Source organism: Serinus canaria, chromosome 4 (assembly GCF_022539315.1).
Source record: "Serinus canaria isolate serCan28SL12 chromosome 4, serCan2020, whole genome shotgun sequence".
Classification (NCBI taxonomy): Eukaryota; Metazoa; Chordata; class Aves; order Passeriformes; family Fringillidae; genus Serinus; species Serinus canaria.
Genome location: NC_066317.1, coordinates 41,938,217 through 41,960,926, shown reverse-complemented (window position 1 = coordinate 41,960,926; position 22,710 = coordinate 41,938,217). Strand labels below are relative to the sequence as shown.

General features: G+C 35.5%; 1 protein-coding gene across 1 annotated transcript; it reads right to left on the bottom strand.

Annotated features, from left to right (window-relative positions):
• Positions 1-372: 372 nt before the first annotated feature.
• Positions 373-21,849, bottom strand: FGL1 (fibrinogen like 1). Its single transcript, XM_009100671.4, has 8 exons — positions 21,695-21,849; positions 17,561-17,634; positions 12,263-12,443; positions 9,662-9,821; positions 8,851-8,948; positions 7,815-7,903; positions 6,765-6,952; positions 373-2,908 (listed from the first exon to the last, which is right to left on the bottom strand). The coding sequence occupies exons 2-8, from the start codon at positions 17,624-17,626 to the stop codon at positions 2,749-2,751; spliced, it is 942 nt and encodes a 313-aa protein (XP_009098919.1). The 5' UTR covers positions 17,627-17,634; positions 21,695-21,849; the 3' UTR covers positions 373-2,748.
• Between the last annotated feature and the right edge of the window lie 861 nt (positions 21,850-22,710).

The window sequence follows — 22,710 nt, the reverse complement described above, 5'->3', positions numbered from 1 at the left end:
AGAATTCTCTTCCAACCTTGTCTCTTGCCTGGTAGCTATTAAAACTTCCCTTTTGAAAATGAATGGTTTGTTTATTTAAGAACAATTATATGGCCATTTTGAATTACAACACTTTCACATGCTTTTCATGTGGTCAGAAAGATTTATTGCACAAAGAAACGCAATGGAAAAGGGTGGAAATTAAAAATACAATATTTGTATATTGCTGACAGTATGCTAGATGCTTCCTTGTTCAGAAGAGCATTTAGTCGAAATAAACATTTAAGTGCATTTGAAGATGTACAAAGACATATTTGAGTTTTCCTAATTTTATGATTTACAGTATAGAAGAGCAATCAAATTTTATATCAGAATATGTCAAAAGCACCCTCACTCAGCCAAAATATTTTATTAGCGTTCTTATAAATAAAGAGGATGGATTTATGTTGCAGTATATTAAAAATTATCATAGATTTTATGAGCACAATCTGTAAATTCTGAAAGTCTTTTTTTTTTGCATACTAAAAATCCAACTTTCCTGTGCACAAATCCTCCTTGTCTTTTATTTTGCTGGAATATGATCTGCCTTGATAATCTCCAAATTCATGAGTTAATCTTTCCATCTTCCTGTGAAAAACTAAAGATGTTTTTACAATTTCTACATAATGGCATTCTGTTGGTTTGTGTTTTTTCCCCAAATAATTAAAGCTTTCTCTTTTTTTTTTTTCTTAGAGTGAAAAAAAAAATTGAAATTCATTATGAGAAATACTGTACTTACATTTTTTCAACTACTCCAAAACTTCCATCACATTATTAATAACCCATACCTACAGACATTTGCATAGTTACATAGGAACCCAATTTAAGTTATATGTATAAAATTGAATAAAAATACTTCATCAGATTTTCTGTTTTAATGTTGAATTTCTCTTACTATCTCTCTCTCTTTACTTCCCTCCCTCCCCCTTACCCCCCTTACACACACATATGATGGGCCTTCCTCCCAAATACCGAATGTATTTTGGCAAAACTAATTAAACAAAGTTCAAAATAAGCAGTTGAATAACTGTTCATTGATCCTCTCATGCATGGGTACAGGGATATGCTAAAGGCTAGAAATCTCTAGCACAGTATCAGTTGATACATCAAGAAAAAGACTGGATTATCTAGAATATCTGCTATTACCACAAAAAAAAAGAGGCCTTAAAACTTGTGCCTCATTGGCACAATTTTTACATTATAACATGATTTTAGCTGTCTGAGCCCTGTTTTTTCTCCACACTTTTCTGTTTGTTTTTGTTTAGTTGTAGCATGATTTATCTTATTGAGTGAGATTGTTTCATAAGAACTCCCTTTTCTTCTCCCCAGTTGTTACAAATATCCTCCCTCCCGTATTCCATGCAATTCTCTCAAGGATTCTTTACAAACTTTTGTTTTGGGAGGATGAAAATGGAAGGGAAATTGCAATGCAGAGAGTTACAATTCAGCTGTCCTGTATTCATAGCAATGGAGTTATAAACTGACCTTTACCAAAACTTAGTTTGAATTATTTTAAGCATGATTGAAAGTGGCTGCCATGTTCAAAACTGTATTTGGACAGGGGGAGAGAGAGTGGCAGTTTAGCCACAAAAGCAAAATTATTCTAGGAAAGCAAGCTTAGGTCCATATTTTCTTTGAAGTCTTCATTTGCATCTGCCTAGCAGAAATGGACTACATTTCATTGGATAGCTTTCTAGAGAGTATTCCTATCTTCTCCATGGCAGCAAGCACTAACCAGCAAATCTTGTTATTACTGGCTATTAGAGTTTATTGTAGTGCCAGGCACAAAAGCCAGGGGTAAGCAAAATCTCTCTTACCATTATTCTTGTACAAGAAAAATATGGATATGCAACTTGAGATGGAGAAAAGCCCAGAGAGCTTAGACAAATACACAGGGAAAAGAGAGGAAGTGACTGGACAGGACATTCAAAATTAGAGAGTTGTAAAATCTAACCAAAAAAAAAAAAAAAAAAAAGAAAAAAGAAAAAAAAGAAGCATTAAAGCATTACAGTTACCAAGGAGAAAAGCATAATAATTGACCATCTAAAAGCATTTTAAAACATTTGAAAATGATTGAAATGTTGTGACCAGCCATAGAAATGCTTCAGAAAACAACAGACAATCCACTTCTCTATGCCAGATTCAATTGATTGTGCCCTGGCAGCACTCCTTCTCTTTCTTCAGTTCCCTGCCTCATTCTTTAAACCTTTTATGTTTACTATGTACACAACACATGCAACCTTTACATCAGAGAGATTTACAGGAAACTCATTCCTAGAGTCTTGAATCTTTCGAAAGCAGGCATGTTCCATCCACTGAGTAAACCTTATGTTTCTATTTGAGTAGGGGTTTTCTTATTGTGTAAATACAATTGCTTTTCATTTTTGAGACAGCACAGTAACAACACTGTTGTTTTTAAAGGATTGTTGTGAAAGGATTTGGAGTTACTGGAAAGCCAAAAATTCGCCATCTTAATGAAGATGTCATTATTCCTAGGTGAACACTTGCCTTTTTAAAAAATAAAATAAACTTCGACCCATTAGCATTAATATTTGCATCTAAAGCTTCATATACTAGCTTGTCTTTTCACTAACATCTCATAAAACTACTGGTTGCAGATAAATTATTCCAAATTTATATATGCATAGATTGAGAAGTAAAAATCTGCCCATTTTAATTTGGAATGAATTTCCTAAAAATACTAATCGGTGAATCGTGTTAATAGAATATTTAAACAATATTACATTCAAAGTCTGCAGGTCTGACCTTCATGACAACAGATTTTAGAGAATACCACCACCCATGCCAGGTGTACCAAACAATCCCGTTGTCTGTCTTGGCAGTGTAGGGACCTCTGTAGTACAAACCATTCAGGTTGGCAGAGTGACACCTGGTGGGAAAGTAAAGGGAAACAGCAATAAGGCCTCCTGCTGAAAAGTTCCATGCATTTGTTATTTATTTCTCTGTGAGTCAAAAATTTTTGCCATGTTGATGCCAGCCTAGTTTGACAGCTGCATAAATTTGCATTTTTGGATTCTGTGTGCATTAACAACAGCACTTTAATTAGGGAATAACTGCAAATGTTTTTTGCTTCTTTTAACCAAAAGTGCTGCTTTTTCTTTCCATGTTTTCTGACATTACTAGCTCTTGGAGATTTTCCTGCTAATTTGTTTCAGTGGAAGAGTTTTCCAGAGCTGTTCGGGATGTAAGACAGCAGGGCATACACCACACTCTGGGAGAGAAATAATGTTGTGTTTTTCTGTTGTTTCACAGTAGCCCCCATTAAGTTTTCCAGTTACACCATGTGGTATTTTGTATGACAAAACCTGAATACCACCATCAGTTTGCCTGCCCACCTGTGGACTTCTATTTACAAAGATGAATTCTGACAGCTGATTACACACATGTATCAATTCACTGGATCACCAGAGCTGGCATTTTATTTGGCTACACAAAGTTGAGGGGGTTTTGTTGTTTTTTAACAGACTCAGGCAGAAATGTAGTTATACCTTATTAAATACAGTGGTTGAAACAAACAAAAAACCCTAGCAAAACCTGAAAGGCTTGAAAAGGAAACAGCACAACCTTGATACTTGCCTGGTTTCTATGAGAAGCAAGCTTAGATTTTTATGTGGAAAGCAAACTGGCTGTTCCTTTTGCAGCACATTGTGATGAATCAGCTTGGTTTAGCTGCCAGTTCAGTATATCATTAGAAATGCTGTTAATATCTAGCTATTGAACACCATTAAGGATTCCAAAAGCAGACTTCAGAAAATATGCACACAGAAAACATTCCAAATAAACCTTATGAGTTTTCCTACCGGCAAATTTTAGTCTTTTTGGCTTTGCTTACACTTCCTTAACAAAATATTTGGGAACTGAGATAAAAACTATAAAGAAAAACTCCATAGGAAAATTCTCATCTCTATATCCTTATTTATTGCTTACAGTTTTTAAAGTCAGTTTTGATAATATGTTCATTGAAAGCTTATAAAGTGTGGACATAAAAAGTGAGTTTGTTTTCGAGAATGACAAACTTGTATCAGAGCTGACATAATCTTTCTAATAATACAAATTCTGCAATGAGCAGGCACTCTGCCTACTTTGAATCAAAACACAGATTTCATTAAAAGAATCGTAAGAAGGCACACCATAATTTTGCCAACAGCAATATGAACCAGTAAAAAGTCTTAATTAGTGCTGGGAAGCATGAATAGTGAAAATTAGAGTATTCAGTATCCAACTAGATGCTGTCTGAAGTAACTGTACATACTAAGTTAACAACTGGCATGTGATATGATATTGTGAAAAAACATACGTTATTCACAAGTCAATAAATACCTTGAAGTTAGCCTGTGTTCCTCTTATCTTTTCAATAGGCTAATATAAAGTTAAAAACTATGCTGCAGTAGTTTCAAAAGTACAGCCAACTCTCAACTCTCCATGGATATTTTATCTGAATTATGTATTAACTGTGTGACAGATATGGAGAGATGGGAGTTGGTTCCCTGAAGAACCCTTTGAATTCTGTCTGGATTTGTTGACTCCATTGACCCCACATGAACGTAGTTATGCAGTCTCTGGGGTGATTGGTAATGCAGGAAGCTTGAGTTAGTGATATCTGGCCCCAGGTTGTTGCCTAACAGATCCTTCTAACCATCCATAGATGGTATAACTAAAAATGGGAGTGCTTGGAGAGAATAAGCTGATGTCCAACTGGAATTGTGTACTCTCACTATTTATGAACCTTTATGAACTTTATCTCACTACTTATGAACTACGTATGAGCTTTGCAATGCCCTGGGTACTGGAAAGCTTATGACCTGCAGGTACTACCAGAGTGAACCCAGCTCTGTGGAGATGCATTCAAGATAAAAATCTTGCTAGAGCTTTGCTTACAAAAGGGGTCATTTTTCTGCAGAAGTCCAGGACAACAATGCTGAGCTGGAGCGAGATTGGTGGCTTGAAACTAGCTCTGAGCTACTTCCATGTGGCCTCACTTGTGTCACGTCCCTTGGTTTTTATATTATCTGGGCTTTTCTGTATTTCATTAGTCCTGATAGCATAGAGCTGGCTATAAACAATTCCTTCATAGCTGGGAGCTCTTATGCAAACCAGCCAAGAGCACTAATTCCTTCTATATTTGCTAATCTGTGCATGACAAATATGTGTTTCTGAGTGCTTTCCTTTCTCTGCCAGTACTGTCCTTTTGAGTAGGACTTAATGATACTGACATTTTCTAGTATTTTGCAATGTTCAGTTTTATGTTAGGCTTAACATTAAAAATTCAATAACAAAGCAGTGAAATAACATTTTAGTAACTCATTTTCATTATCAAGCTATACTGTCACTTTAAGAGCATGAGCTACACAACCATAATAAGAACCAGCCTAGTAGGAGTCAGCTATCTTTAGAAGTTATGTAGCACCAACTACAAGGTATAAATAACTGTCAAGTTCCACTGTGCAGCTACTTTTGCAAAGTGGTCATTCTTTTGTCCAGATCAATCCAATATTAAAAAAAAGTTTTTAAAAGGCAAAAAATTTATTCAGTGATCTAAAAGTGATTGGTAATTCAGTCTTAATGAAATCCATGGCATGATATCAGTTTTATCTGATTTAAAGTCCAGATACTCCTTTAAATTTACAAAAGCTCTGATTTCATTGGAAAAGAAACTCCATCTTAGTTGCCTTTCCCTTTTATATCTTAGTTTTTCTGAGAAATGCAAAAAAACATTGTCTACATCTGACTTTTTCCAAGTCTCAAACACTCTGTTGACTGATTATCCATGCAAATATATTAAAATGTGTTAAAATAAATAGTTAATTGTGAAACACTGAGTTAACAGCTACATCATATCAGTTAAGGTGGTCATGGACTGCTTATGAAAACAGAATTTGGCAAATGAGGAGTTAAAAAAAGAAACAAAGGATGATACAACAGAAACAATGGAGTTGATCCAGCCTGGCACCTCTTGCCAAGTGAACTGAGATCACAGTGAGAGACTAGTGTGCCTCCCTGAGCTGTATTTTAAACCTCTCTATTACACAGCTGATTGCAGAGTTTCTCTTCATGGCTATATTTATTATTAATTACAGGAAAGAACATAGCTGATCTGTACAGGCAAAGGCTACCATTTCTATCCTTTCTTTTTGATTTGGTATATTACATGTTAGTAGAATTTTTAAATTCTCTTATTCAATCCTATTTAAAAAAATCTTTCACTCAGTCCAGACATGCACACTGACAGAAACTGAGTGGACACATTACCATCTCCATTTGGAAAGAATAACAAGAGTGAGACACTGTGAAGCGAGGTGAAAAAAATGAGTCTTGATAACCTGGCACTAGTTTAGCTTGTCAGATATTTGCAGTGCTGCCACATCTGGTCTAGTGCAACACAAGAGAAATGTGAGAGTGAAGTACAGCAGGGATGTATCTGCAAACTCTACATGACCTACTTGTGTAAAAACTGTTTACCTCAGAGGGGCAGAATTATCTCCTCCTCACTGCCTGATAACAAAGATGACCTGTGGCAAATGCCATTATCACAGACCAGCCTAAGCTGCACAGTTGGTGCTGTCCCTTCTAAGGTGAGCCTCAGTCTTACCAGCACTGAGATCTCTGCTAGGGGACAAGGGCACATTGCAAATAAATGAACAATCCCAATCTTCTACCATATGTTATTATTTTATGAATACCCATGGAGCAGAATAGTTGATGGTACCCAAATGAAGTCAAAATACCTGTTAAACCACCAGCCAGCCTTTTCCTCTTCAGCACAGTTCCCTTCATAGTTGTCATTATCCCTGTCTCTAGTACTGAATTTCATTCCTCGATGATCAGCCCACCATTTTACTTCAGGATGAAATCCACCAGTAAGGGAATCACCAGCTGTACCAGAGTATTCGCCACAATTCATTTCATAAGAATGCTAACAAAAAATGTGAAGAAAGAAAAGAAAATTAAATTCCTGTACGTCTTTAGCCCTTAGCATGTCGGAGAGTGAAACCACTAAGAAGAACCTAGCCTGTTCCACTTGCTGCTATTTTTATGCTAAGAAATGTCCTGCCACTTAGACATGATGTACTTAATGCTGAAAGGCTCTAGAGATGCTTAATAGGGATAAAATTTGTCATTACCCATATGTATAAATGACTTAATACAAACAACTTTAGGGCTAGTTTGCAGTATACATTAGCAAATCAGAACATCTTCTACCATTATTTTCGCCAAGTTCTTCTAAGCCGGCTGATGTTTACATTCTTGTAACCAACTTTCTCACGCACTTCTCTGTAAATACTTATTACTTTGCATTCTTTTCTGGAGGAGGGGAAATTTGATGGACCATTGGTTTGTCCAGTGTCATTGGAGAGGCTGCACTGTCACCCTCCAATCCACTGTCACTTTTGAAAATTTCTAAATGTTGGAGTCAGAAATTAAACATCCTTCTTTTTACCGTGGAGATTCCAGTGTCTGCATTGTTTTATTTCATGTCCTATAGGGACACATTATTGTTGGTAATATCAACAAACATTAAAAAAATGCTTTTATCCATTTATTAAACCAAATTATTCATATCCCTTACAGAAAGTGTGAAATTAATGTATCAGAGTAAACCACTTTTATTAGGTATTTGAAAATTAGAAGCATGTTTAAGAAAGAAAATATGGTTTAGAACCTTAAATTAAGGTTATACACAATTCTTTATGGAGATTAGGGAACCTGTGTATTTATTGTTTGTCTACAGAATCCACATTTTCATTAAAACCTGTAGTCAATTAATATTTTATTACCTCTTCTCCTGCAACCCTGAATCTTGCATACTGTGCAAAACGTCGTTCTCCTTCAAAATCAGTTAGGTCAATTCTTAAAGTATAATTCCCTTTAAAAAATACAAATTATTTTAGTCAAAATGGCTTATCTCACTACTTTTCAGAACTGGGCATTACAGTAGAAGATTAAAAGAAAATGTTTTTAACATGAATCTCTATCACCTCAGCATATTTTATAGGGTTTTATTGTCTTTCTTTATGCATAGTAAAGCATATATTGTAATTATTTGCCCTTATTCACCTGAGTGAATTCTATTTAGCTTAGAAAATTTTAGAATTGTTTCAAGACAAATTTTCAAATATAAGAAAAAAATTGTAAAAAAAGATGGCCTTACAGGTTTTACATTTTAGTGCAATATTTGAGGTGGTATTTAAAGCATAGTGAAAAATTCTTCAATAAATTTTCACCTACGAAAATTAGATTTTTATACTCTGAAAATAAAAAAAGTTATACTAGGATCACATCCTGGTGGCACTGATTTCCACATGATTTAGCTGGCTAAGCCAGTGGGTAAGTTTTGTATCTGCACCATTCTACAACAAAGCAGAAGTTAGCTTACATTGAGTGACTATTAGAAAGATGAAAATAGCTTCCTACTACTGGCCTCATCAACAGGATTGGACTAAAATTACTTTCATGTAATAGCCCACACAGCAAAAAAGCCCTGAATATGTGTCTTGGTATGGCATCTACCTGTCTCTGGACTGTTAGTGATGCTGATGGAAAATGGATAGAGACAATTCTTTTAAGATAGACTCCTGTCTCCTGTTCCCTGTTTCACAGGGGCTCTCAGTATGCCAGTGGCCTAAGGACAGTTTTGAACCTTTTGTTAGAAAACCTGTATTAGAATCTGTTTTTTTCTGAAACTTTGAGAAGTCCCTGCAGACTAACAACAGAACTCAGGATTTATGATAACAAAAAGGGGAAACAAAAAAGTGGCCTGGAAAGAGCAAAGAAACAGAAACAATAAGACTATTGTTACAATACAAATCTTACCTTGATTAGTCAAATAATGAAGATTTTTGTTTCCAAGCCAAAATTCACCATTTTTCAAAACAAAATTTCCAAAGCCTTCTTCATAGTCAGCCCAGAGTCTGAAATGGGTATAAATTACTAATTTCTCAAAAAAGCAAGTTTGTTTGGATGTTTTATAATACAATTTTAGATCACAGAATAACTCAAACTGGAGGGAACCTCAGGAGGCAAGCTAGTCCAGTGTCAGTCTCAAGCCAGAATCAGCTGTGAGATCAGACCAGGTTGTTCAGGGTTGGTCTGCTCAGATCTTGAAAACTTCCAAGGATGGAGACTGTGCATTCTTTTTGGGGAACCTGCTGACTCTTTCACGGTGAAAAAGTTTGTCCTTATATCTAGTCTGAACCTCTCTTGTTTCAATTTGGGTACTTTGTTTCTCATCCTCCCACTAGACATGCTTGTGAACATTTTTACTCAAAAAGCCCTCAGACTGCTTGCTTTTTTAAAAAAAAAATTTTACTAATTGCAGAAGACAATCTTTCCTCATCATTAAGAGTCCTTGCTTCAACAGTTGTTAAGGCATTTGACATTGAAGTGTCCTTGTGTCAAATAAACAAGTCGACAGAAAAAGATTAGAACAGAAGTCTCACAGAAGACAGCCAGAACCAGAAGTGGTATCCCACCTGGAGGCTGTCCCACAGAATAACCATTCCTCCCTTTTATCTGGGATAACAACTTACTCATATACTTCTAAAGTTCAGATTTAACCTAGCACCACCTGGTTTAATGTTTCTTCACTTTGTTTCCAGTTTTAATTACCAAATCTAGTACCTACCTATCAAAATTCTGGCTGCCATCAGAACGTCTCTGAAACACAGTCCAGCCACCTCCTTCAGTCATGTCACAGAAAGCAAAGAATTCTCTAGGACTCTGGATTGGTTTTATTTTATAAAATCCATTTTTCTTATGGCCTTCATTGTAGAGTTCTGCACAATCTGTTCACACAACATTAATGGGACACAACATTTTTAGTCCTGTACTTGCTGGCAAAATCAGAAATCAAGTCAGTAACAGTAATCAATTCATGTTATGTAGAAGTCACATATGAACCACACTAATAAAATGAAATGTCTCTGCAAATAAATTTCTTTTACTTTTGGGTATTTTTTTGTACTTGTGTTGCTCTAAAGCTTTGCTGGGCTGTAATTATTTTGATATATCTTTGAAATAATATCTTCACATCATGAAATATGACAATTTTTTTTTCTACTTGACTAGCAAAATAATTCCTCTGTTTTAAGTGGTGTCACTTTTAATTTACAGTGGTATCATCCACATTAGAATCCTGTTGTAACCTTAAAATTACATGTAACATACAGTAACCCTTAAAAAGAAACATGTACTTCTATGTCCAGAAAGTTCACAGAAGTGCCAGAAACAAAAGTATGGAATCTCTAGTGTTAAAAACAGAAACAACTGCAAGGCCTGATTCTCCTGTCCCTTCTACCAAATAGGTGCAGAAATATACAGAAGACTACTCCCCAGAAATGAAGTGTATGTCTAAAATGATACCACTTTGGCTCGGTTCCATTCACAGTCTGGTCTGCATCACTGTTGATGAATATAATTTACAACAATAACAAAATTCAGAGCATATGGAAATATTACAGCAATGTAAGTGTATAATCTTATATTCTTTCCTCTAGGAATTAAAAAATGAAATGAGTTCTTTGTTTAAATGTAATCTACCATCAGGCAGTCATACAGAAAAGACATATAATTTTCAGCATTTCTGTTTTTCCTGGCTCAGGTAGAGCTGATTAACTTTAAGGAATTCTCTGAATTGGCTGAACTTCCAGGCCTGATTGGAACTTTATGAACTATTATATTTCTCTTCAGTGAAAGTGTCAGTGAAGATTAGACATAGAAAATAAATGCTTTATACTGAAAACAAATAGCTATGCCAGAATTTGAGTAAACTCTAATAGAAAACATGATTTAAATAACAGCTAAGTTGTCTTTATAGAGAATGTGTGGTTGGCTTAGAGAAAATAGCTTTTCTTGTCCATTAATTTCTTAGTAGGTCAGCAAAACAAAAGCATATCTTAATTTTTAGCAGGTGTATATAGTGTGGAATTTCCCCCTCACTATCTAACTCAAATTATCCAGCTCTGTTGATATTAAAATGCTACAGCAGTTTGAGAAAATAATGCAGTATGAACAGGAAAGGCATTTTCCAAGCTGTAAAGAAAGTGAAAAAATAATGGGGGAAAAACATAATCAGAAAGAGGAACCAGTTAGATCTGTTTTTTAGAACAACATTGTAAAAGAATACTTTGAGGCTAAGAAAGGACCAATACCTTTCAGAGAAATGTTGCTTTAATAATCTTTTCCAGTAACAAGTGAGTCAGCCCTAATAATAAAGTGTTCCAGAATGCTGAGTACATAAATACACAGCTAAAATTTTCATGTCAGATTTACAACTGCTTTTAATTTCATTTTAATGGTATTTTATTATATTTGATGCCTTGGGATCAAATGTTATATATATTGGTATTTCTTCCAGCAGCATAAGCACTACAATCATATTCAACAAGGCTATTAAAAATAATAGTAGTTAAGACTTTCTAGCACTGGACAGCTAGAAACAAATACCACCTAGAAGTCAGTCTCCTAAATTGTATTTTCAATCCCACTGTTGTTTTGGATGGTGTTTTATTTTATCAAGAGTTTGGATGATGTTTTATTTTATACTTCCACTGTATTTATTATAAGCATTCCACTGTAGAAGGAGTGGATCACCACCCGAGTGCTGGTGAAATTAGAAAAACAATTTTAAACCAGGATTTAAAAGCTGTGATGTCATAAACTGAATCCAACTCAGTGAAAATGTCATTAAAGTGAAATGCAAATGCCATTATGCCAGGCTTATGTGTGTAAATATGGAGGTCTCAGGGACTTTACAGATTGGAACAAAGTCAGTTGCTTGTAACCCAGGCAACCATTTGAATGTATGAATGTGAACTAACCCTGTTAGTTATTTTTGGGATTGTTAGAACTTCTGACATTAGTCAAAGAATGGTGTTTAGAAACCTGTAACTCCTGATTAACATTTTGGAAATATCTATAAAACTGGCTTTTATCTGTTGTATTGCTGATACTTATGCTTGATTTTAAGTTATGATTTTAACTGATTGGTTTTAAGTTATGCACTACTAATAAATCAGTAAACTTCTTAAATCCTGATTTGATTTCTACCATCTGACATTAGCAATTTTTCCCTTCACAACAGGTCCAGGTAAAAGCTGAGCACTGTGTTTTAAACAAACATTCTACAATGAGTTTTTAAAAAAATAACTCAATAGGCCCAATTGTGCTAAAGATTCTGGGTATCATTACAATGAATGGAAATGAAAAGAATAGCTCCATTTCTAACCTGAATACTGTCTTTTTCCTCCCAAGTCAATGACACTGTTTTCGTCTTCTCTGTCACTGTACTGAATCAATTTCTTCTCTAAGAGCTGTGTAATTTTTAACTGCTGCTGTTTCACACGATGTTCCAGAAGCCTCACCTGGCCCTGAAGTCGTATTTGCTCTTGAAAACATTTCTGTAAATCCTAGAGAGGAAAACATATCTTATTGTAAAATCAACAAATTTTACGTGATATTTAACATGTGACACAAAGAGCCAACCAGCCAAACCATAAATAAAATTAAACCTAAATAAAATATTTTGGTCACAATTTCCCACAGACACTATGTTAACTTCCATCTTTGTTGCTACTTTGTTTAAAATTATTTCATTTGTTACTGCATGTAATATATAAAACCTACATATTATGAACGCTTTGCAAAGAGACCTTCTCTTTCATGCTACCAGGTCTAACTACAAACATGCAGATGGGACTTTGGGGAAAAACACTATAATACAGGCCTTATCATAAGGAGACCCCATCTCTATCATCTTCCATGCACAGAGATTTTCTATCCAGAGAAGCCTGCTACTAACATTGTGAAGGTCCTATAGAGTTTTAAAGAAATGCAATTCACATGGATATGTTTTCAACTTCATAGTGCATTTTTTGAATGCTTTTAAGTTGCACTTCTTATGATAAGAATCCTAACATTGCCAACATAAATATTGTTAAGTTTTAAGCTCATTTTTGGCATGCTAAAATAGTCTCTAAGAAGCCCTGAATAGACACGAAAATTAAAAGTTAAAACAAAAGTTAAAGCCAATGTTGTGCTGCAATTTTTGTACTTATTTTGCCATGCAGAGTGGGTGAAAAATGTGGTAATTCTGAAACAATGTTACCTAGCACTCACTTGACCCTCAAGAGCTGGAATGGCTGTTCCAAATTCTGACATGATGAATGCATGCTGAGCAATAAATAATTGATTTTAGATTAAAGACTATGGTAAAATAGCCAAAGTGAACAGAACCTGATCTGGAGAACTTAAAACCATCTGTATGGTTTAAAATATATATCAAATAAATTTTATTTCAGTGTGAGTGTGAAAAGCCTTTGGAAACATGACACAGGTTTTGCATCAGTAACACTGAAATTTTATATGAGCAGTGTTCGGGAGCTTGTAAAAGAGCACAAGTAGCACTGTAAAGGCAAAATCAAAGGGTGACTTTCTGGAAATCTGACAGGTAAGATCAAATTTGCAGTAGTTCTAGATTGGTGCTTCCTTATTCATAGGGAACATTATTTACATGTAGACCTGCAATGTTTTCCATTCACGTGCAAGAATTGATGTCTCAGAACATTGCCCTATCACACCAAACTATAGAGATGTCTACAACAGCATACTGCTGTGCATAGTGAGGTGGACCTAAGTGGTGTCTGCATACTTGCATTTGCATCAAGCTCAGGTTTCACCTATTGTCTTTGAACACCTCCAACAAATTGTTCCATTTGTCTGCAATATTTAGTTACACTGAAAAATGTGATCATACGACTGTGCAGAACAATCCTGAAGACAGATTTCTGCCTTAAGTATTACTGAAGTGTATCAGAGGCTTGCTTTAATTCATACTTAACTGCAATCTAAAGTACACTGTGAAATAAAAGAATGGGGAAAAATATATACATATGTGGCATAACTAGGCACTTTGCTAGCGACCTGTTCGAGAGGGAAAGGCTCAGCAGGCTGTGTTTGGGCTGCCCACGCCGGGCAGCTCGGGCCGCTGTGCGCCCAGCGCGGAGCCCTGCGCTGGCCCGGCAGCTCCGGGGTCCCGCGGCGATGCTTGCCCACAAGGGACGCTGTAGGGCCAGAGGCACAAACACCTTTTGTAGAGGGACACGGCGGCCAACGACCCAGTAATCTCCCAAAAGTTATATCTTATACAAGAACCTTCGCTTGAAAATAGTTTTTCAGTTGTTGATAGCTGTACGAGATGCTTAGCATATGGTCCTTTTCTTCTAGCAGGAAACCAGAGAAGAGAATAGTTAAATATTTGGACGTACAAAGTTGCTGCCGTGGCTTAGAAGGATGTTACTTGACTGTATGTACTGGTTAATGTGGGACATGTTGCATATTACAAAGAAAAGATGCACTAGTGCACATAGATGCCCTGTGCAGCCTTTCCAGGGCGCTTGTCTCAATTCTATCTGCAGCTTTATACAAACCCTTCACAAAAGCTGAATTTTCTACTCAGTGGGAATGAATTCAGTGGGAGATTCAGAAGAGGCTTCCTTGACAGGTGTCTGCAAAGTGTTAGCCTGGTGCTGTGTGAATACAGAAAATTACAGAGGACTGCAGAGCTTTAGAGAGAGAGAAAGAGATGCACAGGTGGATTGAGAAAGAGTGAATAAATTTTAAAAGTATTGAAAAAATATTTCCAGGCTCACCCTGATGAGCTAATGCTAACTATAAAAGAAAAGCTGTCAAAAAAAAATCCCATGTTCCCAGTCAGACCAAATATTTATTCTAATCCTACTAAGTTAAGAGTGATAAAAAGCCACCATGCCACAGCTACCAGTTTTACTGAGAAGGTTAGCCGGTATCAGTCTTAACTCAGTCCTCACAAGCTTGGAGAACATGGTAACATGAAATAGGAGAGACCTAGAAATGGTGGCTCCCATTGCCAGGCCCTCACAATTTCATAGACAGATAGACAGGACTTCAGGTGGATAACCTCTGTGACAGTCGCAAGATCTGAGCCACAAAGAGCTACCTTCCATTCTGGGAAGAGCAGAGGACAGGGCATTTGAGGGGAGGCAGCTACAGGCAGCTACATGTATTTCTTTCAGGTGAAAGAAATGCCTCTATCAGTTCCCCTTTAATACTGCTAAAAGCCATTCTCCTAATGTGATTAAATTGTATAGTACAAGCATAGAACTTCTTGAAAAAATATTATCTTACCTTAGAAAAACTTGGTATCTAAATTCAGTATGACACCACTTCATATACCATCATAAAATTTGAACCAAATTAAACACAAGTCTGCAACAGGCTGTCTCTCAAAATATTATTCTTAAACTTGCATTTGAAATCAATCTTTTGTTATTGCTTACTTAAAAATTATTAATTAATTCATAAAAATTAATAACTGTGAGCTGATTCTCATCTGATTTGTAAACAATACACTCATGATGGGCTGAACAGTGATATACCTACATTATACATAGCAATTTCCTTATTTAAAAGGTTTTAAGCTCTCAATGCTTAGGAAGTGACAGTAAATTAGAAGTGATAAACAAGACATGACTAGCCATACTGAATAATTACAGCATAAGAAAAAAATGCCTGAGCAGAAATAGTTTTGAAAGTAACCTAGATATGAAAAATACTGGTATCTGATACTTTCTCTTCTCTCCCTAACTTCAGCCTTCTCATTGATGTCTCTCTGCCAACTCCAGACAACTGCTATTAGACTTTTGCTGCTGAACAGCAAAACCACAGTTCTCATATTTGGAATTCCATGTCTATTTTTTCTTGGGACAATCACAAGGTAACTGTAACTTAATTGGATCAATGTGGCTTTTAGATCTTCAGTTTACCAGACTGTTCAATGTGCTCCTACAATTTTTTTTCCACAGGATAATCCTTTAAAAAACATTGACATTAAACCAGTGCACAGCTGGAATAATAAAGAAGCAAAATGCAAATTACAGTTCTTACATATTGCTATTCCATTTGTTAGCTATGGACTAAAGTTAAACCATTACAACAAAATGAGGATTTTCCTGTGGCTATCTCCAACGGACAGTGGTGCCCACTGACTGAAACCAGACTGAACACAACCTGTTCTGTCTGTTTCAGTGAAGCAACTGTTTGCACTACACATTGAGAAGCAATTATCTAACAACTGCTGACAGCTCTGCTCTTGGGCACACAATCCTACATTTAACCAGCTGCTGCAATTAATGTGCACTCACTTTCATTATTGTGTGAATTATTTAGCAGCCAGTAACCTCCCGTTAAAATTATTGCTACACATTAGACTCAGAATACTTCATGAAAAGCATAAAAATACAAGATTTTAATCTGTGGTGCTATTTCCTATACTTTTTAGAATATAAATTAGCTCCAAAATAACTCTATATTGAAATTAGTGTTTTAATTAGATTAAAAGGTAAAAACTTTGAGATGAAGTTCTGAATATTCCCAGTTTTTACTCAGAAGGTCAGCTAAGTTCAAAATATTCTAAATGAAAAATAATAATTAAAAAATTAGTAAATGCATTTAACTGGGGCGCCTCTTTTTTAGTAGGCCTCTGCAGAAATTAGTAATATTTTTCTCCACTGAGCAGAAGTGATTAGAGAGTCAGCTGCTTCCCATTCTGCCTCTATAAAGATACTTTTCTGAACAAAAGTTTTCCATAAGGTAATGTAAGCCACAAACAATAGTTGTAAATTCAGCAGCTACTTCCACCCAGGCAATTATGAATCAAGAATTCAATCCCTTTAGGTCTCTGCAATTTAGGACCTGGATATAAAACTAGGAAGGACAGCCATGACATGCAGTGTAGCATTGGTGAGGCTAGAAGTATTTTAAACTGTGGAGTAAGTGTGATTTTATTAGGGTTTTTGTTGGAGAAACATAATGTATAGGAGAGGATTTTGGGAGCTTGAAGTGAAGGAGCTTTGGTCATGGTTTCTGAGTGTGAACTACAATGTAGTTACACGGAAATAAGTAAGAATATGAAGTTATAGATCTTGTTTGAGAAAAAGTTGTAGGCCCAGTGGACAAGGTGGAAAAGGATGGAAACATTCTGCATGCCAGGTGTCAGTGCCCAGAAATAGCACTGCTGCAGCCACTGCTTTAGGAGTTCCTGTGCTCTGTTTTTCTGTAACTACACTGCTCAAAACTCCAGGTGTTATTCTGAGTTAGCATTACACCTGAATGGTAGTATAAGGATCTTGTGCCTTCTATACAATGTGCCTCCATGCACCATCTGATACCGGTTTTAGGAAAGATGTATTGTCTCATTTTTCATATCGGATCCAGGCACAAACTGACTGGATTTCTTTCTTCAGTGCCATTACCTAGTGATGGACCTTCCATTGTAAATTTATGCATTTGTTTCTTCTTTCCTTATTGGAAACTTGTCCCCACTACACACCATTTGAAGATATTTTCTCATTCTTTTATTTTTTAATGAATTCTAATCTTTTCCATCAAAGGTTCTGTCATTGTATGTAGAGATTGTGAGCACTATGGAGGATAAGATATGCAGTATTTAGAAGACACTATATAGAAAAATTTAATTACTAGAACTTACAGAGCTACCAATGACATCCATCAAGCTAGCTGCAAGGACAAAATCAACCATTATCAAAATCTTCATTTTGGAAGCTGTAAAGTAGAGGAACAAAGGAAACACTAGTTAACTTAAACATTAAAACTAAAATTTACACTTGACATCTTAAATCTTATTCAAAAGAGACTATTTAACCTATAATTCTTTTCTTGCTAATTGTAAATATTATGTGCATGCAGGATTCATTACAAATGTCTAAAATAGTCTGATAAAATACAACTCCAAAAGCCAGTAAAATGAGAACTTATCCTTTTAGGCCACTTTGTATTAGAGTTCTCCATGTATTTTAGGGCAGCTATTCAATTTTCAAAAGCACACATTTTATTTTTAAGACAGAAGCAGAAACATTTTAAGCAAGCTGAAAAACAGGGAAATATTCTTTGTTGGTCCTTTAAATTTGTGAGAAAGATCCCTGTCATAGACAAGTAGTTAAAATCTGAATTGGGCTAGTTGTCCTTGATCTAAAGATTTGTGCAAATTTTGTGCACCAGGAGAGGATCAAGATAATTTTACTGTCATAGAGTAATTTGGGGGAAGAATCCAAAATAATTATTAGCTTTTATTCTAATGGTGACAAGAATGCCATCTTTAAAATTATAACTATGGCTACTTTGTACTGTATGACTCATGGCATTTTAAACCCCATTTTTTAATATGAAAATTATTTTATAGACCAAACCAATCACCACTGTATCTCACTGCCTTGCAAACATTAGCTGATAGAACTTCACAATCATTTTGTCAGACAGATGTGTGCTTTTCACAGAGGAGAAACCAAGGCCTCCAATCAATAAAATATTTACAAAGATTATACATAAACTATTTGGAATTAATTACTTAAACTTCTGCAAGCTATCAACTTAGGAATTTTTTTTCTTTTGTAACTACGAATATTTTCATTACGAATTGTTAACACCCAATTAAACCAGAATACGTGTCTACTCTGCTTTTCCTACCATAGAGTTATTAAGGAAAAGATCTCCATAAACATCAAGTTGAACCATTAACTTAATATTGACAGGTCCACCTCTAAAGCCTGTCCCTAAGCTCCACATCTACATTTTTTTAATGTTTCCAGGGACAGTGACACATTTAAAGTATTTGTGGTTAGGCAAAGTGTTAAACTTGTAATAGAGATTAATGTTTCAATACCAGCATGTGTTTATTGGAACACCAACTTTTTGAAAATTTCCACTCATGTTTCTACAGGAATTAATATAAAATATGAGTGGAACATTGTCAGACTGTGCTTTTTACAGTACAAAGATAAGCAAGGTGCTTAAGAGAAGTATGTTTTTAAGTTTGTGCAAAATTGGACAAGTCCAACTGTATTTTCACCAGTATCTGAAAACTTCATGCAAAACCAGAAATTACAACCCAAACAAATCTCAGATTTCAACACTTACCTATAAAATACTTAGGATGCTTTTTAAAATTACAGCTAGTAAAATTACATTAGTAGTTATAGCTATTACAGTCACTTCTCTTTTGAAAGCAGCTGTTGCCATCTGTTGGGATGACACTGTGACAGGAGTGACCAAAGAGTACATTAGCTATCTGGACAGCCTGCAAATGATCTGTCTCTGCTAAGCACTGTCCTGAATCCTTGCATACTTTAAATATGTTTTCTAAGAGAGAAAACATATTCTATTTTCTTCACTGGAAGATTCATATTTCATTACTCTACTTCATCTCTGTTATTTTAATTATGAAACCACAGTATCTTCCCTCACATTAGTCTTAGTATTTAAACTGTTCTATCATGACTTCACTGACTGTGAATGCCTGAATACCACAATCAATCTTAAAAAAACCCCAATGTATGTGCAGTTGGTTTAGTTTGTTATCTTCAGGTAAAGTCACCTTTCTATTTAACAATGCCTCTTTCTACAGAATGTTCCTCTTGTGGGAAACTTCATAAGGGCTACACTTGGGAGACAACTTAGGATGTCATCTTTAATGCTGAACTAAAACATGCTTGAAAGACGTAGCAAAATATAATAATAGTCTCATGAATTTCTAAATTTGACAATTTAAATAAATTGGTGAAGGTATTTTAATCCTGGAGTTTCATTTTCAAGAAAGCAAACTGGCCATTAAACTCAAGATGGAGTATTGATTCTGTAGCCACTCACAATATAAGCTCACTATGAATGTAAGACAAGAGGCTTATAAAGAGAGAGAAACTGAGGCTTCCATTTGGCAGATCTACCAGTCAGAAACAGGGAAGACTGAAACAGAGAGGACACAGGGTAACAAAACCCCTCAGAGGGACCTCTAGTAGGACAGGGGAAACCAAAATCTTTATGCTGCTGTCCTCCAAAGAAAGGGAGAAGGTAAAAAAAACTAGGAAGAGACCTGAAAACTCAGGTTCTCAAAGGAAATGGGTGACTTAAAAGCATTTCTCTGTTTCTGTCACTGCCCAGCAGGTAGACCGAGACAAGTGAGAGGACAATCAGCAGTGCTGATTGTCACACCTTTAAGCCAGTTTCTCAGCAGGCATAAACTCCTGTAGTTTGTCTATCTCACAGTTGCAGTGACATGAGAGTCACTGAGTGGTCAACTTTACAGTGACAAGAAAAGTGGTAAACAGGGTCAAGCCCCTTACACATTCAAAGCATTTTGACACACTAAATCATCAGGCTTGGACATGGAATTAATGTGGGTAACATTTTACTTGGTTACCCACATCTCTAAAAAAAGGTTTCAGTAGAGTTGTGTTAGTAACAGTTCTCTGAAGGTGCACAGTCATGGTATTCAGTAACAGGGAAACCTAAAGTTCTGTTCAAGGGAAGCTTAACATCTTGCTCTAGGAAGACTCCTTTGAAACTCAGTTTCTTAAACAAATTTCTTCAGGCCTTTAAATATTTAAATATTTACCCTTGTTATATAGCTATTTGCTGACAATACACAATTGAATAAAATCTTTAACTCAAAAAATCTGCAAAAAATTACAGATTTTAATCAGTCACAGATGACCCTGAAGAGTTAATAACTGTTGACAGACTTCCAAGACTTGTTTTATAACACCTGTGTTGATTTAATGAAAAGAAAAAAACCCCACAAATTTGTACAGGGGATATCCCTTTCCAGGAAAATCTTAATCTCAGACAGTAGATATGTGGATTAATTATCACACATTATATGCTATAGTGAGAAAAACTTGGTATTATATTTAGAAGTTGAAACACAAACCCTTAATGGTTAGCTGAAAAAAAAAAAATCACTTTCTGTTTTAAACAAATTAAGTGCAACTTCTGTGAAACCTTGAAAATTTATCCCTGGGGTTACTCCTTTACTATTCCAAGATTACACCTGGAATATGCATTGTACAGTTTGGCAGAATATTTTTTCCAAAGCTATGGAATAAAAATTCTAGAAAGACATTTTTTTTTCTTCTCTGTGCCTAGGCTTTCTTTAAAGGATACACACACAGTCAATCCTATATTCAAATTTCCCAAGAATCTGATGTTTTTTCCAAGTCTTTAAATAACAAATTACTAAATAGATTTGATGACATTAAAGAAGTTCTGTACTATGAAAATTTTGGACCATTAGAATGTTCTTATGTTTTTTGAATTTAAGAGACAGCAAACTCAATGGAATACAGATGCCTGTTTCTTTCTCTTGGCACAGTGTCAATAAGACTTGCATTGCTAATAAAAACAATAATATAAGAGAGAATCTGCCAAAAGGATAGAAAATAACTGGAAAGCTTTTTGTTTGCTTTCCTAAAATTCAGATTATTAAACGCATGCACAGATTTTGCTTTGTTTAAATCTGGTGGTGTTACAAAAATTGCCGTTTTCCTCATCTGAAAAATAATTCATTATTTGATTTACTTTAAGGTTCTAAAAGCAGCCTTGTTCATATAGCCCATAGAAATACAAATTTAGAAACTGCAGATTCAAATAGTGATTTTATTAACTACCTAGAAATGCAGGAAAATACCTAGATCCTGGTAAAACATTTGTACATCATTATCAATACTACACCAGTTATATGGCCTTCAAAAAACAAATTATTTTTAAACCATAACTATAGAAATTAGCCATACGTCTTCCTTCTTCCCTCATAGGTACCCTAAATGTTTACCTTTAACTTCTGGATTGAACTCAAAGTTGTTAAATCTTCTTAAAACTGATGCAAATAATTCCAGAGGCCTTCCCAAGATGTGATTGTTTTTGCTATTAAATTCTGAAGAGTGGAGGCTTACATCTGCTATGAGTCACCAGGCTGGAATGCTGCTGAGAAGTTGCAGATATCAAGACAAAATTGCAACATAAGAAGGAGATGACGGTAATTCTGTGCCTAACACAACACTTCTGAAACAAAAATAAACCAAAAATAACAAAGGATCATCTATTCCCTTTCACTGTTGTGGTTCAAGGAATTGCTTTCTGTATCATACTCAGCTTTATACTCCAGTCTTTTCCATAGTCACAGAACAAATCTTAGGCTTCAGAGGTACATAGAGAATTTAACAGACTCAATGGATTTAAGAAAAAAAGCCAATAATCACTCAGACTAGAAGTTACATGCCACAAGTGTAACAAAACCAGAAATACGCTAAAGAAAGCCTAACCCAAAGTAACAAACCTAATATAGATAAAGCTGAAGGGAACAAGTAAAAAGTGCCAAAAAGTCTTGTCTGATGTATTTTTAAGTCAAGGCACTGAGAAGCACAATGTCTCACTGACTTTGTCAGAGAAAATCACTTCCTAGTCAAGCTTTTTAGAGCCAGATAAATACATCAAAGAATGTTTTAAAATACAATCTGAGTATTTGCCCTTCTTCTATGCTGGCTCTTCCCAAAGAGTTCAATAAATGAGTATGCTTAAAGGAATGTGCTGGAAAAAAAGAAGTCTAAAGCAATAAAATGATCTTTACATTCCACAATCTAATCACAGAATGTCCTGGGTTGGAAGGGACCTTAAAGGTTACCTAGTTCCAAACCCCCTGCTGTGGGCAGGGACACTCTCCACTAAACCAGGTTGCTCAAGGCCCTATTCAGCCTGGCATCAAACACTCCCATGGATGGGGCATCTACAATTTCTCTGTTCCATCACCCTCACAGTAAAGAATTTCTTTTTAATGTCTAATTGAAACCT

What these genes read in the sequence shown, in the direction of transcription:
- FGL1 (XM_009100671.4), bottom strand. Translation starts at nt 17,626, where the DNA reads ATGAAGATTTTGATAATGGTTGATTTTGTCCTTGCAGCTAGCTTGATG. An exon ending in AGGAAAAAGACAGTATTCAG is followed by an intron (nt 9,822 to 12,262) that starts GTTAGAAATGGA and finishes TTGTGTGAACAG; the next exon opens with ATTGTGCAGAACTCTACAAT. An exon ending in TCATTATTTGACTAATCAAG is followed by an intron (nt 7,904 to 8,850) that starts GTAAGATTTGTA and finishes TATTTTTTAAAG; the next exon opens with GGAATTATACTTTAAGAATT.